Here is an 18,193-nt window from a genome sequence, read left to right as displayed (position 1 = left end):
AACCCAAGGAAAAACTGATTTTTTTCGGAGATCTCAACTCGCTTCGATACGCCCATTTCTTGGGTCCAGAAGTTTCTGTTCTTATCTTACTGGCGGGAACCTTGAATATCGGGACACTTTAGCATAACTATGCCATGTTAATAGTTCTCTAATTGACTGATTTTACATTTATCTAAATAATTTTGAGACTAAACTTACAAATAACCCTAGCCTTCCTCTAGTGACTCCGTGTCCGTATGGGACGGATTAGTCAATCTTATTTAATATATTCTTATAGCTTTGGAAAATCCGCCTAAAAACCAGCTATTTGATCTATTACTTTCTTTTCCAAGTATTGTCAACTTAACAATTTGATTTAATTCTAATTTGGAACCTCTATGCCTTTCTCGCGTTTTCGCACGTTATTAAAAATTAAATTAAATTAAAAGTATGGGTTTCTTTGTTCTGTCCCAGCATAGGCTGGCGCCTCCCGGACGCAACAGATGAATGTCACATGGTGATACGTTTTCAAGAAGTTACTTAACCCGAAGTGTTTTGGGGTTGTTCTAATTATCGGTTTATAAATTTATTAGTCTCCGCGACAAAAGCTCTTCAGACCACCCTCTAAATACAAATATGACACCTATACTACTTGACCCTCATCTGCCGGTTGTTGTTCTTAGAAAGCCTAATAGAACTATTGAGCTCCAGTCTTTCCGAAAATCGCCCCATAAATTACACGGATCTGGCTTTTGTTACACAGTCCAAACCAGTATTATAATATCCTTGGTTTTAATATCATCTCGTCTTAATCTCTCAATATTTAAACTAGTGATATCTAATTTGTTTTGTAAAGTAGAAAGAGGTTTTCACAAGTTATCTAGCAATGTTTTCCATTTGCTACCACTTCCATTCGACACGAAAGAGAAGCTTCAGCCACTGATTCTGTAAAAACTTTCTAAAAAGTACAGATCTAATAATACTAAAAATTGCACAGGCCGACAAAGTTAGGCCGACCCTCTAACCAAGAAACCAAAATGTACACTTGTCCGAAGGATTTTGGTGCGCTGAATTCGAATCCGGGATCCAAATGACTCTAGTTTTCGAGATATCCTAACCTAAAAGTGCTATAGTGCGATTTTTTAACAGATTAGAGGTTATGTTACATGGATAGATCTTTTTTTGCTAAAACCATTAATGGGGCCTTAAAGTACTATACTTACTCTTTAAAACGGATTTATCATTTTTCGTCTTTGAGGAATCGCATGTTGAAATTTAGTAGTTTGACTTATTTCTCGATTTTTGAATATACCGACAACACGGCATCACAAATCTAAATTCATAGGCACCCGGAAGAACGGATCGCTGATCATGAATCTGAACTCCAAAATACTCTATGCATTAAATGTCTAAAAATTCGATATATGGCCAATATTTTACGCATTATATCAATCTAGAAAGACATTTACACACAAAAGAGGCTAATACGCTCAATCCCGAACTCATACACCCACCAATAATTATTTCGTCTTCTATGCTAGCCTTACCCAATATGGATAGACATTTATTTGAAACATATTTTTATAATTTAGCCATATAACATTAATATAAATATTTATTGTAGCATATTTCTGCTTGGCCTCCTCACTTTTGATAACTGGTTAATATGTTCCTTATCTTAAAATTCGAAACTTTTGGAATTGAACAAAATTTCACCTGTTCACCACGTTTGACCACACAACAAAATTTTGGCATTTTATGTAAAGCAAACAAAATAATTTCCCAAAAATACAGACTTCCAAAATATGAACATCATAATCACATACTAGGTGTACGAAGCAAAACAAACATTAGATTTAGATTGATTTGTGTGATCTGTCGACGTCATTTTGAACTGACAGCATTTTAGATATGGCAATAAAACATAAACTGATTTGACACATTTGTCATTAAATTACTTTTTCGTCCAGTGTTATATTTTTTGAAAATACGGAAAAACGTTATCTAAATATGAATATTTCTTAGGGTTTCAACGACGTGGGATTTCATGGAAGTGATGAAATTTCAACACCAAATATCGATGCTTTAGCTTATAATGGTGTTATCCTAAATAGCCATTACACTCAAGCATTGTGTACGCCATCTAGATCAGCATTTCTTACTGGAAAATATCCAATTCACTTAGGTATGGAAGCATTTTATTATAATTTTTCTACAACTGACAGTTTTTTAACATAGTGATACTTTATACAGGGTGCCCGGGAAAATGTACGAAATCCCTCGGGTGCAATAGAACATGAAAAAAACAAATGTTCTTATAAAATTCGTACAGGCCCTCCCTACGGAGATATGTGTCCCTGAACGACACCCCTGGAAATCGGTTTTTATTGAATAACTTTGAAAGAACCTAATATAATTTAATAAAAATTTTATGTGATGGACAGTAGTAAGGACCTCTTAAAATAGTGTCCTTGAAACATATTTAGCTTTTTTAGTTTACCAGGGGCGGGCTTAGCTTTACAACTTAATGTCTAAAATTTTAACACCCTATATGATAAAGACTTTAAAATAACAAATCTGGGTAGCTTCAACCTTAGACCAAAAAAAGTACTTGTGTTTATTGTCGATCAAATGAACCGTTTACGAGAAAAAGAATATTAAATGAATTCTTGTTCATTTTTAATAAAAAGGGCCATGATTTCTATATTTTTTATCTCGACAACAAAGTGACATCGCTGACACATTGATTCTTTACTTTGTTAATAATTTACTGATTTTTAGATTTCGTGTTGAATTTAATTGTGAATTAATCCGAAATATGGAATACACGTTTATTTCTTGCGCATTGCAATGCTTTACAAACCAGAATATTATATCACGACAGATTTCGTAATTATGCTCTGCCAAACCAGAAGACATTTCAACGAGTTGACCAACGTCTAAGGGAGAACGGTGGGCGATTCCAGTTAATAAGGTAATACATATTATTGACTTTCTTCATATTTGTAGGAAAATTTGGAAAAAATAGTACTGATGCTGATCTGAGAAGAACCGTATGTACAGTCGGCGCCACCCAAATGTGAACGGCAATATTGTACCGTGTAATTTAGACTTCAAATCATGGTCGTCGTAAAATTCAATAGTTGTCAAGTATATATAATATATGTCACTTAGAGCAAACATAATGAAATGTAAACAAGTAACGTGAAATATGCAGGAGCATTTAACTGAGGCACAAAGAGTAAGGCCTGTAGCTAAATTAGAAGATAATTGGTCTTTGAGTGAAGTGGATGCTGATTTAAATGTCAGTAAGAGTTGTATATTTTACATTAAATAACGCTGGCAAGAAGAACAAATATTACAAAGATAAATCTAAGGTTTCCAGTGACGCGGAAGACAATGCCTTGGTCGAATTTATCCATCAGAATACCCTCTCTGTGTTACGCCACTAAGAAAAGTTTGATTTACTACGATAAAATCCAGATAAAATTTCCATAACAACCAAAATCCGTTCACATTTGGGTGGCGCCAACTGTACGCAGCAATTAGAAGAAAAAATGTATTTTAATTGCTGTAGAAGACACTCCATCAACGAACACTCGAAAATTATCAGCACAATTTGATACATCGAAAATAATAGTACGTGAAGTTCCTCAAGAACAGCTGTTATATCCATACCATTTGCAAAAAATACATAAACTGATTCCTAAAGATTTTCCTCGGAGAATGCAGTTTGCAAACTGGCTATTGGATCAGCAACAAAATAATGTAAACTTCATTAGCACTATTCTTTTCACGGATGAAGCAAGTTTTACTAAAAATGGTTTCACCAATTTACACAACACACATGTATGGGCTGATGAAAATCATCATGCCACTATTGTTTCGCATCATCAACATCAGTTCCAATCAATTAACATCTGGGCAGGAACCATTGGCAATTTTTTTATTGGACCATTCGTATTGCCGGAACTATTGAATGGACAACTTTATTTGGAGTTCCTTTAGAACGCTTTTCAAGATTTGATAGAGTACTTACCAATTGAAACCCGCCGAAACATGCACTTCATGCGCGATGGGGCACCACTTCATTTCAGTGTTGGTGAATAACGTCTATCCAAACCGTTGAATAGGTAGAGGAGGACCTATTGCCTGGCCTCCTCGATCTCCCGACCTAACGCCTCTGGATTTTTACCTGTCACACGTCAAACAATTGGTGTATTCCACTCCGGTCGACACTAGAGAGAAACTTCTACAGATAATCACGTTTCATTGTGATAATTAACAATGCTGAGTTATTGTGGCGGGTACATCAGTCCTCAATTCGTCGTGCCCGCGAGTGTATCAGACTTCACGGAGCACCTGTTGAACCCTCTTATGAAGTTTTTCAATAATTTCGTTAAGGTGCCTCCTGGGACACCACTGCGTTTTTTTTTTAATTTTGTATTTTTTCGAATTAAACATCTTAAAATGAAACTTTCCTGTTGTTTGAATAACTTTCGTATTGCACTTTGTTGTCGAGTAAAAAAAATAGAAATCATGGCCCTTTTTATTAAATATAAAACATGACTTGGTTTATTATTATTTTTCTCGTAAACGGTTCATTTTATCGACAATAAACAAAAGTACCTGTTTTTTTAGTCTAAGGTTGAAGCTACCCATATTCCAGATTTTAAAGTCTTTATCATACAAGGTGTTAAAATGTAGGTATTAAGTTGTAAAGCTTAACCCGCCCCAGGTAAACTAAAAAAGCTAAATATATTTCAGTGACACTATTTTAAGAGGTCCTTACTAGTATATATCACATAAAATTTTTATTAAATTATATTAAGGACTTTAAAAGAAAAACCGATTTCCAGCGGTGTCCTTCAGGGACACATCTCCTTAGGCAGGGCCTGTACGAAAAATTTTTATAGAAACTTGTCATCTTATTTTGTCATGTTCTATCTACATCCAAGAGATTTCACACATTTTCCCGGACACCCTGTATACCCTTCATATTCTAATGACCAGGCGCGTAGTTAGAGGGGAGCAGGTGTGGGCACGCCACACTTCCCCTGCCCCCCCCCCCTAAAGTCCGGTGCGCTCCCCAGAAAAAAAAATACGATTCAATATCATCTTTTTGGTCGGACACCAGGCTGACTAGCTGGCCCCTAATGAAAAATAATATACCTATTTTATAACTTTACCTATTAGACTAGGCGGTATCTGTTTTGGTTTGGGTGAATCGTATATCCACGGAGATTTTTGAAAAAAAATGAAAAAATGAAAATTTTTCTATGCGCATAAAAAAAACGTGGGCTTAACTTTTGGCGGCACAATATGTTAAAAAAAATCGAAAAATTATATATTTTTCTTCCTTTTCATTATGTATCTTTTCAAGAGTTGATTTTAGGCGAAAATGGAAGAGGAAAAAAATGTTTGTAATTAAATTTATTACAAAACATGACTGGTTACAAATCGAATGGATCATGATTATTATGGTAAAAATCGAAAAAATCGCAAAAATGGGGTTAAAAGACAATACTTTTTAGGGATTTTTTTTTGGGGTCTTTAAATTGGGTATAGGACCTTTATACTTGGCTCAAGAAAACTTCATGTTATGTAGAATCATCACACCAAATTTCATCAAAATCGGTTCGATAGATTTTGCATAATAATTTTACAATCCAGATTTTGAAAAAAAATTTGCAAATTTTCAAAATTTTGCACAGCAAAAACCAAGGCCCTTAGATACTTGAAAATTTAATCACATATAGAAGGGCTCTCAAGCTTTCAATCTTTTTTTGAAAAATTCGAATCCGTCAATTAGGAGAGCTCCGGCGCTTGTTTAAACATTGGTCGAATTTTTGTACTTAACAATTAGAATAACTTTTTAAATATTCAATCAAATCTAATTGTTTAAAGCAGGTATTAAAAGTTCTTGGAAAGATGCTTCTTAAAAAAAAAACAGATCGATTGGTCAATTAGTTACGTAGTTATAGTCGATCAAAGTTAACCGTCATTAATACTAAATGTACTGGGACATCCGGGCTAATTTTTCGAAAAATACCTTTGGTATTCCGAGTACTTACCAGGTCTAAGATTACAATACTTTTCTTCATTGGCAATCTACTTTAAAACGTGTTTAAAGTTATTTATGCAAGCGAGAAATTCAAGAAAATCGTACGGGTGGTGGTGGTGGGAGAAGCAGGGAGCGCGGCCGCTTCGGTCTGCTCGAAATTGAATCAGCGAGTTCACCGGGATGCGCTTAAAAAATTTTAATATCTCACCTTCTACAGGTCCGATTTTGATGATTTTTTTTTTTAATTTTAACGTATTTTCAAATACCTATCGTTAATAATTATTGGTCTTTCAACAGTCCGATAATTATTTATCTTTAAACTTCCTTTATTTATCAACTTTATTTTTCTATTTTATCAAAGGTAAGTGCATAAACTTATATACTGTTTATCAGTTTTCTTGAATTTCTCGCTTGCATAAATATTCAGGGGACTATTTTTTTAATTTTAGAAGGGATTTCAATTGTATGGTATACACGCGCGTAATTTTAATTTGTTAGAAAATTATCTGACAAATCGTCAACAAATAACTAAAATTAATAACAATAGTAATAATTTTGGAGTTCTTTAACGCAGTGTCTTAGGACCGATTTTATTTATAATTTACTTAAATGATATTCTAAACTATACTACCAGTGACTTTATTAATTTGTTTGCAGATGATAGTTTAATTGCAACTGTGGATTGTGATTTAAATAAGGCTATTATTGATAGAATGAATCTGGATCTACAAATCATTGAAGATTATTTAAATTTCAATAAGTTTAAATACAAAATACAAATAAATACTCTAAAATGAATATAAATAACTTAAAAGTAATATTTGCCAACAACGTTGTAAAAAATATAAAAAATTTGCAAAATAGAGGAATAGAATTACATTACGATACAACAGGAGTACCTACTCCCATATATTGAATGCTTAATGTGTTGGAATGAATGTCTGTAGAAGAACCTTTGAAATAGTTGAGAGAGTTTTTGTTTATAAAATAATCAATCATCAATTACCGTTTTCATTCGTTTATAAAATATATTAAAGAAATATATAATTATGATACAAGAAGTGTAAATTGCTTATAGGTATTTAAATCATGCAAAAAAGTCAACTGCGCAAAAACCTGTTTTCTATAAAAGTTTTAAAGAATTTAACTCCTTAGCAAGTAATATTAAAAATTCTGTCTTTATAAATGTGTTTAAATATAAACTTTCTAAAATAAATAATATTAGTACCTATATAACAAATTGTAATGATATTAAATTTTATGTATAACAATTATGTATTATAATATAGTTATATAGGGTGTTAAAATTAAAACTTCCCACCTGGAAACTATCGAAATTAAAAAAAGACAAAGAAAAAAACCTGAGGCACATCGATTCTCTTTTCAAGGGGACCACGTGATGGCATAAATTTTGGTGTCTTGGAATCTACCCCTTAGGCACCCTTTATTGAGTGACACCTCATTTTAAAGTTTTTTCAATTCTGCTCACGAAGACAAGCGACTTTTCTAATTTTGATTTGGATATGACAATAAAATCATGACTTGAAAAATAAGACAAAATATCAATGAATGAAAGAATGTTATTTTATTAAATGTTCAAATTGGTTTCCCTCCACTTCCAAACAATAATAAAATCTTTGCTCCATCTCTGAACAAGCATTTCGGGTGATATCTGACGACATTCTTCAACAATTTGCGCCTCAGGTGAGTTCGGTCGTGTTGCATAAATTTTCGACTGTAAGTGTCCCCATAGAAACAAGTCTAAGAGCTAATAAATGCGAGGATTTTCATCACTCCAGTAGCGGCAATTATGACGGTTGACTCGAAACAGATTGAGTACAAAGAAATTTAATTCCTTCGAGCACGATCACTCATTTTTTACAGAACTGCAAGAGGCGATCAGGATCGTCTTTATTAAATTCTTGTACCAAATTTATTTTTTATGGGTGATACTTATGAATTTTTAAGATTCGGCGGCAACTAGGTACAGAAATTCCTAAAGTACTTGCAAATTTCCTGAGACTCAAATTTGGTTCCATTGAGATGTAACCCAGGACAGCTACCCGATTACCCTCATTACGTACGATCTATACACGTTGATGCTTTCTGTTTGCAACCGATTCAGTTTCCGAAAATGTATGCACTAAATTCAGGACGTACCCATGCGAAGTGTTTTTGTCAGGATGATGATCATTAAACATTTATGCTGCCTGTCGTTTCAAAGTCATTATTCTTGTAGAACAAACTAATTATTTCCACTTTTTTAAGCAATTGTATGAACCATTTTCACGAATTGACTGTGATGATTTTAAGGGATATTGTCTCGATAAGACAAGACGAGACAATATTGTCTTGTTTAAAGTAAAACTGGTAAAAAAGTTGAACTTGAGTGGAGCAAAGATTTTATTATTGTATGGAGGGAAACCAATTTGAACACTTAATAAAATAACATTAATTTATTGATATTTTGTCATATCCAAACCAAAATTTAAAAAGTCGTATGTAGTCGAGAGCAGAATTGAAAAAGCTTTAAAATTAGGTGTAACTCAACATAGGGTGCCATTTAAAATTTAAGGATATTTTACGCTCCTGCCTAAGGGATAGCTTCCAAGACACCAAAACTTAAACCATCGTGTGTCCCCCTTGAAGAGAAAGTCGACGTATCTCTATTTTTTTTTAATTCGGATATTTTCGAGGTGAGAGATTTTAATTGAAACGCCCTGTAGATATCTATATGCTATATGTGATATTGTGTATAAGATATGTGGTATAAGTATGTCTATATTAAGTATTTCCCATTTAAACAAAGTTTCTTTGTTTGGAATACATTGTTTAGCTCACCAACAGCATTTAAATTAGCTGATCTATAGTTAATGAACCGACTTACTTAGGGCAACAAAATATCGATCTTACTAAGTTATTAGTATTATTACAAGTAAAGTTAAGGTTAATAGGTTGACGTTTAGGGTAAAAAAAAAGTAAAACTTGCTATTTACTGCAACTGGCTGTATTTATCAAAGCATATTTAGTTATGGTAAGAAAGAAACTTGGTGGATATTTAATGCAGATATTTTGCGACAGTTAGCTTTTACTAACAGTAGTAGAATCAACAACAGCTCCGCAAATTGGAAAAAATTACTTCTGGTGTCTGACTATGTCTACCATGTGTATTCGGGGTCGCTGAATCCGAATCCGGGGTCCATTTAATCCTATTACATCAGGATAATATTGCACCCCAAATGGAATAGAAGCCTTCTACGTCTTCGTCGTTGTTCTTGGTTTTAGCAAAACGTAGGCTCCCCCAACGAAAGTCTCTTTCTTACCGGGTTATGGGTGTCGGTGTTATGGAGTTTCGAGGTTACGGGGCTATAGGATTAAGGAATTATGGAGTTATAGGGTTATAGGAGTTGAGTGGTCAATGGTTAGAGGATTTATTGGGTTTTTGGGCCTATTTTTTAGGTTATGAAAAATCCTGACATGATGGGGTTAAATGGACGCTTGTAGGTATTTATCAGGTTCATATGGAGACTATAGCTACTGGACACTAGACACTAGCCTGCTGCCGCTGATTTCTAGTTACCAAGACATGCAGGACAGCCAATTGTCCCCCCTCTCTTTCCTAAATAGTGAACCGAATATTTGGATGAAAGGAGACGACTCGAAAAATCGCCTTACTCTATTTTAAATTATTAGGTGCACTTTACTTACATTTCAAATTACGAAAACATTGTTAAAAGCGAGGAATCAATGGTGTTCTTCATATAATTTTCTTTTCAAAATTTATAAATATAACGTTTGACAAAAAAATAATAAAAAGGAAAGGTTTTTTAACCTTCTTGCAGTGGAAAGGGAAATACGTTATTAGAGAGGCATTTGATGAGCGTTGTACCAAATTAGGGTTTCCTTAGTTTAGTGGTTTGTAAAAAAATATATTTACATTTACTTACGTTTCGCCTTTCTTAATAAAAGTCAACGAGGTGTCTGTCTCATATCTTGCACTTATTGACTGAATACGCCGTACTTAGTTAAATTGGTTGTGAATTAATTATAACTTTTTCAAATAGGAATGCAACATCTTGTTATTTTGGAATCGGAACCATGGGGTCTGTCTCTAAATGAAACTTTAATACCACAGTATTTAAAAAGAAACGGGTATGCAACACATGCACTCGGAAAATGGCATTTAGGATTTTTTAAAAAGGAGTACACACCCACATTTAGAGGTTTTGATAGTCACTACGGATATTGGCAAGGCCTTCAAGATTACTTTGACCATACTGTTCATGCTACGGTAAGTGATAAAGTATTTTAATGGATATAACCATTTTATACAGAGTATTTATTAAGTACTTGTACAAATTTTAAATGGTGAATATTTGACTAATTTTAAGATAAAGAGCGCCCAAAAAAATTGTTTCTTTGGTATTTTGAATATATTTTTGTTCAATAATATGGCAATTTGACGAAATTTGGGAAAATGGGAGTATTGATGGTCAGAAACTTAAATATTTATTTAGTTTTTTGTTTAACGTTAGAGGGCGCCACATACATGTATTTAAATAACCATAACTTTTTGTGTCGCACTCTTTGTCGTATTTAACTAAACATAAGTACCTATGCTCCATTCAATTTTACGTACTGTCGCTGAAAGCAGCCGTTTAAAAAAAATAGGTTTAAAGTTAAACCTGCTTTGGAATTAAAGTTAAAACATTAAGAGTTTTTGAAAAATTTCTGAAAAAATTTATCTTTTAATGATCGCGTTGCGATGTGACTTTAGATCATTTACGAGACTAAGACTAAACTACTTTTTCATTTACATAACATTTACAATAATTGCTTTTTTGTTCATGTTCATATGAATTTTTTATTTTAAAATTAGTCAAAGATTCACCCTTTAAAGTTTGTACAAGTACTTAATAAACACCCTGTACATTTTATAGTTGATTTTTTTTATTATATTATACCAACTCACCTATACAGGCTGTCCTACAAGGAAGTATACAAACTTTAAGATTACTTTTTTAGGTAAGAATCAATAGAAACCAGAATATCCAGAAACCCACCTTTCTAAGCTATTGGTATTCAAATTTAAAACATATTTTTTAAGAATTCATATGATGGTTTCACAAAACTATATAATGTAATACCTACATTTAGTGTTTACAAAACCTCGCCAGTATTTCTATATTTTAATTTCCAGGGTCGTAGATACGGGAGATCCTTTATCTCCTGCAATGTCAAAATGCTGTAAAATTTAAAATAATACAGCTTTTTCACTAAATACTCTATCTACTTGTAGCTAATTTAATGGGAACTTTTAGGACTAGGTATGTCCTAATATAAAACTGAAACAATATTTTTCCACAGTAAAAATACTTTCTACACCGCTATTCATTAAACTACAGTTCATCTATTCCTAGATATCTGCAGAAAAATGAAGTAGTGATATTTACATACAATATTCTGTTTTAAAATGACTAAACATGCTCTATTTTACAAGAAAATCCTGTTTTTCCGAGCAACGACAAGAAATTAATTTTTAATTGAACAAACTCATTAATGGGTTTTATATGAGGAAAAACATGCTAATAAATAATAGCTAGGTATCTTATATTTTTTACGATAGTATTACGCTCCGAAATTACAAAAAATAAAAAAGAAAGAAAATGTTGTAACAACTAGATTAAAACACATTTCGGGATCTGGGCTAGCTGTTGTGAGCCTTTAATTCGATGGCATTGTCAGGAAATAGAACCGTTTTTAGATTCTGTCCTGAAAAAAATTCAAAATATTTCACAAGGACCTAGATCGGACTTTATACTATTAATCTGTCACCATTAAGTTAGGAAAAAGTAGTTCATACTCCAGCTACGAGAGTTGGCCGGTGGGTGCGGTAAAAATGGAAACGAAATATGCAAGAGTGACGGCCAAAAATCAGAAAATTCATTTTTTCGCAAAGTAATTACAAGGCCTCTGTAGATCACCCTTTCCCTCACAACCGAGAGAAAAAGTACGTATTATTCGCCTAACTGCCGTGGCAGCCATGGCATCCCGGACCTAGATCGAACATTATAACAGGTGTCCGCCGGGAAGGTATACTACTTTGTTTTGCCGCCATTTTGGTAAACATTAGTCTTGACAGTTCATATTTAGCAGTCGTGAAGTACACACATGGCAAATTTATTATGGAAAAATATTCGATAAACGAACGTGTTTTAATCGTTAAAACATTTTATCAAAATCAATCATCGATTACTGCGACGATGAGAAAGTTACGTGAAATATTTGGGAGAAACAACGTGCCAACAAAACGCACTATTTATCGTGTAGTGAATGATTTCGAAGAAAGAGGGTCTGTAGGTGATAGGCCCAAGCATGGACCACAACGTACTGCAAGATCGGCTGAAAACATTGAGAAAGTGTTCAAAACAATCCATCAACCTCAATTCGACGCCGTGCTCAGGAGCTTGGTCTTCAAAGAACAACTTTGGCCACAATTTTGCACAAGGATTTGCATTTGTTTCCATTTAAGATTCAGTTGACACAAGAGCTTCTTCCACAAGACGCCGTACATATGCCAATAGGATGTTACAGCTCGCCCATGACAACCCCGATTTTCATGAAAAAATCATAATGAGAGGCACATTTTCATTTGAATGGATATGTGAATAAACAGAATAGTCGGTTCTGGGCAATGGAAAACCCTCAAATTATTCATCAGTCACCTTTGCATCCATTAAAAGTGACAGTCTGGTGTGCAATTTGGTCAGGAGGAATCATTGGACCTTACTTCTTTGGAAATGAAAACGGCGTAACGGTAACTGTGAATGGGGAGCGATATCGTGATATGATTGAAAACTTTTTAACGCCACAACTGCATGCTTTGGGCTTGATTAACATGTGGTATCAACAATACGGTGCCACATCGCATACAGCCAGGATTACAATGAAATTACTGCGAGACCTCTTTCCACAACAAGTTATTTCAAGAAATGGTGATGTTGATTGGCCTCCACGGTCGCCTGATTTGACTGCTCCGGACTTCTTTTTGTGGGGATATCTGAAAAGCAAGGTTTATGCAAACAAACCAGAAACGCTTGAGCAACTCAAAAAACATATTCGTGATGAAATTAATGAAATACCGCGTGAAATGTGTGAGAATGTAATGAAAAATGTGCTGAAAAGGGCTCGCATTTGTGAGGCTAACAGAGGCGGACATTTATCTGATATTGTATTCCATACATAATTGCCGACATTAAATAAAACATTTATCAATATAAGATCCATTCTCTTTCATTTAATCAAAAATTATAAACAAAGTAGTATACCTTCCCGGCGGACACCTGTACTATCGAGCTGTCACTATTAGCTAGGAATAAGTAGTTGGTACTCGAGCTACGAGAGTTGGCCTGTGGGCCGCATGGGTAAAAATAGAATCGAAATATGTTAAAAGTCCCGGCTGCCGAAAACAGAAAATTCAACAGCTCCTGCCCTCTCCTCACCAAAGGAGCAACATATTTTATACGCACTAACATAACTGACGTCAATTATGAATATTTAGGTTCTACAGGGTTCTTCACGGTAAGTGGCCTATTAAACGTTTCAGAGGAACCAAAGATGATATGACTTTGAAATTTTGTTTACGGGAGTTATCAGATATGTTCTCTTCCAATGAAAATAATGCAATGTAGCACTTCCGGTTATACAGGAAGTAGCTGGAACACCATATGCAAGGTGTATATTATTGCATTATCGACAAGATGAATTAAAAATAAGTCAAAAATGTTAAAGCTTCCCTGTACCTAAATCTAACCGTTTTCGAGATAATCGACATTTTATAATAACAGACAGATGCAAGCGTTTTGAAAATTCCTTATATCTTCTTCGTTCTTTGAGCTTTCACTTGCTTGTGTTCCATTTTTTACGTGACATTTTGAAAATTTAAACATAACTTTAAATTCAAATGGAACACCCTGTATTTTTCTGCATCATATTATAGAAAATCATATTTTCTTTTCACCGACAGGCATTGTAGGGGTTACAGTTTCAATTTTCTGACTTACATTCTCAAGAATATTATATCATCAAATGTGCCTCGGAAGGCAAATATTTGTACTGTCATTAAATATTCTACAAGCATCAAGTATTTGCTCGACAAGAAAAATGCAAAATAATTATTTTAATGAAAATATTTTAAATTTATTTTATACCCATGGGATATTTACCATAAATCAGCATTTCTGTGATTTGCCCCTCATTTCCCGATGTTCCCATCTGCCCGACCGCATACGCGCGCTCGGCCATTTTTGAGCATGTTTGAAGCAATTTTTCACCTATTTCGTATCATTTCATCGGAAAATTAGAATATATGTTTTGTAGTATTATACCTACTTCTACTTTTAAAATTCGCCTGAAAAATTAAAATCGGACCACCCCCAACGCATCCAGAACTTATTCAAAATAGTGCACCAAAAAATTCTAATTGCAATTGTGCCAAAGCCATTGGTTCTGCACACTTAAAGTACATATAAATCACTACTTTCGTGCACAGGGTCAGCTGTACAACTTAAAAAATGGCGGAGTAATGAATTTTTAAAAAAACGCTAAATTTTCCGATTTTTCCTCGTTTCTAATTATCCGATCGATCGACCTCTCGTTTTATTCGTATTTCGATTCTCTACAAATTGCCTCTTTATAGCATTCAGATTGCTTCTTTAGTTTAGGTTTTATAAGCAAAATACTTAAAAAATGCGTTTTTTGTATAAAAATATTTATAAAAAATTAATTCATGATAAATTGGAGTAGGAAGCATGCAAGCATACATATACAAACTGTCTTTTATATGATGGCACGGTCCGTTTGCTACTAGAATTTTAGTCACAAACAAAACCTCTATTGATTGGCCTACATTTACGACCCGAAGATCCCGAAAAACGGTTAGATTTTCTGTCTCATTTCTAAGTTTTGTACCAAATGACATTAGTATCCTTAAAAAAATTTGTTGTACTGACAAAATATCGATTTCATAATAATGGTTTCGTCAATGGACGATATCTCTCAAACTATTAAGTTTTTGAAAAATAGTCATTTGGCAAAAATTGTTTGGAATTGAACAAAGTATCGGATAAACCTTGTTACAAAGTTCCTGTCAAAGAAAAATTTCTTTCGACTTCGACGCCATCTCCAATTTGCTTTGAAAAAATCAAGTTGCAGTCCTTGACGAAGCCATCGATGAGCTTTATCATCTGTTTTTTTTCAAAATCAAGATATCTCTTTTCGTTGCCGAGATACGAGGCTGAGGACTTTTATGTGGAACACCCGTGTATCGCGTGTCCGAAAATTTACGCAAGATTTGAATTTTTCGCCATTTGTGCGGTAAAGCGTTGCCAATGAAAAAAAGAGACAACGTAACATCGGACGGTTCAGGGTTAAAATGGAGCGCTACACGAAAGAACGATGTGTTTTCATTGTTCAGTAAAATTTTAAAAATAATGAGGGTTTGGCATTTCAATTTTCGTATAAAATGTGGTTGGAATAGTGAATTAACTTTATCAACTGTAAAGAGTGATCTCAACCACTCTGTCGGTCCTTCAACAAGTCGTTCAACACAAAACATCGAAGCAGTCGTGACAGTGCGCAGCGTTGCTGAGAGTCTAGGAACACCAATTCGGCACCGTGTCCAAGGATTGGACATGTCGAGAGGCTCTCTATAGCGTATTCTCTCGAAAGATTTGCATCTTCTTGCTCACAAAGTAGGAGCACAGACTTAAGAAGCTTCTTAATTGAATAAATAGGCCAGTTTCGTACAGCTTCAGTTTTCCTCGGATCAGTTTTCATATATAATGACGTCATCTAGATATACAGAACAGGTCTTCCAGGTAAATCATTGTAATACAGTCTTTCGAAAGTGGGCGGAGCATTGCAGAGGCCAAATGGTATGACATTGAAGTGCCACAAGCCTGTTCCCGTAGAGAAAGTAGTCTTTGTCCTATTGGTTGACTTCCATTAACCACTTTTGAGGTCCAACCTAAAAAACCATTTCGCATTTGCCAGAGTGTCTAAGTATAGTGTCATCAATTATAGTTAGAGGATGACTGTCTTTATTTGTTATGTCATTTAACCTTCTGTCGTCAACAGAAAATCTGGTAGTCTGGTAGTATTGGTGGTTCAATTAAATCTTGATGTTCCATGTTCTTCAAAAGGTTTTCCAGTTTTCCACTTTTTCTTGCTTAGCCAGTGGAATTCTTCATGACCTTTGCTTAATGGGAGCACCAGTATCGATCTTGTGCTGGATTATGTTAGTTCTTCCAAATCATCTTCAGATAGGTTAAATACATTTCAACATTTCATTCATTTGTCAAAACAATTTTGTTCTTGATTGCTAGAGGATGGTTTCACCTTTTCTTCCAGTACCTTCAAGCTGGCAGGCATTTCACCTTGGAATTTGATGTGACGTCTTCACACTTCGTTATATAACGAGCGTTCAAATAAAAACGTGGTCGAAGTTGGCTCTGACACATTGGACGTAGGGAGTAGCTTATAGCGACCAACTTAACCTCATTTCTCAACGAGCTGTATAGCAGCTGTCAGTTTCAATAACGTTAATGACTATATAACTTTATTTTAAAGAATAATCGTGATAACAATAACAAACAATTAAAGGAGCTGCGGAAAGTGTCCCCCTCCTTGTTATAACAATAAATTAAAGCAGCTGCTGAAAGTGTCCCCCTCCTTGTTCCAAGCACTTTTCACACCTGTTCCTCAAAGAATTAAAGACATTTTCTAAGATGCTCGGGGTATTGTTAATTTCACGAATCTTGTCTATAAGTCGAGCCTGCAGATGGTTTAAATCAGGAATAGGCAGTTCAAAAATAGTGTTTTTAAGGTAAGGCCACAAAAAGAAATCACACGGCGTAATATCACATGACCTCGGTGGAAATTCATGTTCAGCATTGAGACTTATTAGTCGATTTTGGAAAACTTCCCTCAACATATTCATCGTCTCGCCTGCCGTATGTGCCCTTGCGCCATCTTGTTGAAAGTAAAAGTTTGTAATTTCGTTTTCTTCCAGCTGGTTAACAAAAGGAGCGATAATTTCTTCTCTATACCTTTGCGCAGTAAGAGTACCATTAAAAAAAATAGGTCCATAAATCCTCCTTCGATTGAGAGCACACCAAACTCCAATTTTTTGAGCGTGTAGAGGGCCCTCGACAAAAAAGTTATCTGGTTTTTCAGAAGACCACATTCTCATATTCTGTGAGTTTACGTAACCACTTAAATGAAACCAGGCTTCATCAGAAAAAAAGGTGATATTATGAAGTTCACCGTAGTTGTTTAAAAACCATTCACAAAATACAGCCCGTCGCGGAAAATCAACTTCATGAAGTTCTTGCTGACAAGTTAAACGATAGGAGAACAAACGCAAATCTTTTTTTAACACTGTGTGGCAGGTACCGACTGATACTCCCACCATTTGTGATAAAACACGTACAGAAGTTCTTGGCGCATTTTCCATTATTTGTTGGACATTTTCTTTTAATTCTTCAGTCCGCTTTTTAGGTCGGCCGCTTCCTTCTTTTCTTGTTACACTGCCCGTTTCACGAAAAACATTAACACAACGCTGAACTGCACTTTGAAAAATTTTGTACTCAACAACGCCGGGAAATTGATTTTGAAATTCTATGAAACATTCCTCAATAGAATACTTCCATATTCCATCAATCTTGCGTCCATTTCTAAAGTAGGACTCTATGATAAACACTTTTTGTTCTTGAGAAAACACCAATTTAAACGCTTTTTAAAACGAAAATATTCAAATTGATAGCGGCGATATAGCGCTTTGACAGGTGACGTTTAAGTTCATTTGCTATACGCTACGCCCTACATCCAAATTTTCAGAACCAACTTGACCACGTTTTTATTTGAACGCTCGTTACAATATAGACTGACATTTTCGAAAAACATCAGCTCGTTTTAGTTTCTGTCCTTGAGTATTGAGATTTACAAGTCGAACATATGTCAGACCTTGCGTCTTTTGTGTTAATATTCGGGCCAGCAGTAGTTCTTTTTGGATAAAATTTTGATTTTCCAAATCCGATTTAATCAGGTTCACTTCTTCATAAACTATCTATCCTCCAAATATAAACGTAT

At 34.5% G+C, this 18,193-nt stretch overlaps 1 protein-coding gene across 2 annotated transcripts in view; it reads left to right on the top strand.

Moving 5' to 3' along the window:
* The window catches only part of LOC108904791 (arylsulfatase B-like), a 62,103-nt gene that overhangs the window by 10,171 nt on the left and 33,739 nt on the right, over nucleotides 1-18,193 (top strand). The window contains exons 2-3 of one of the 2 annotated variants that reach the window (XM_018707469.1): nucleotides 2,005-2,164; nucleotides 10,108-10,334. In XM_018707469.1, the coding sequence (XP_018562985.1) occupies nucleotides 2,005-2,164; nucleotides 10,108-10,334 (387 nt within the window). The remainder of the gene's footprint in view (nucleotides 1-2,004; nucleotides 2,165-10,107; nucleotides 10,335-18,193) is intronic. The other variant, XM_018707470.1, reaches the window with a different exon arrangement.

Source organism: Anoplophora glabripennis, unplaced genomic scaffold (assembly GCF_000390285.2).
Source record: "Anoplophora glabripennis isolate ALB-LARVAE unplaced genomic scaffold, Agla_2.0 scaffold175, whole genome shotgun sequence".
NCBI lineage: Eukaryota > Metazoa > Arthropoda > Insecta > Coleoptera > Cerambycidae > Anoplophora > Anoplophora glabripennis.
This window is presented reverse-complemented; position numbering and strand designations above follow the sequence as displayed.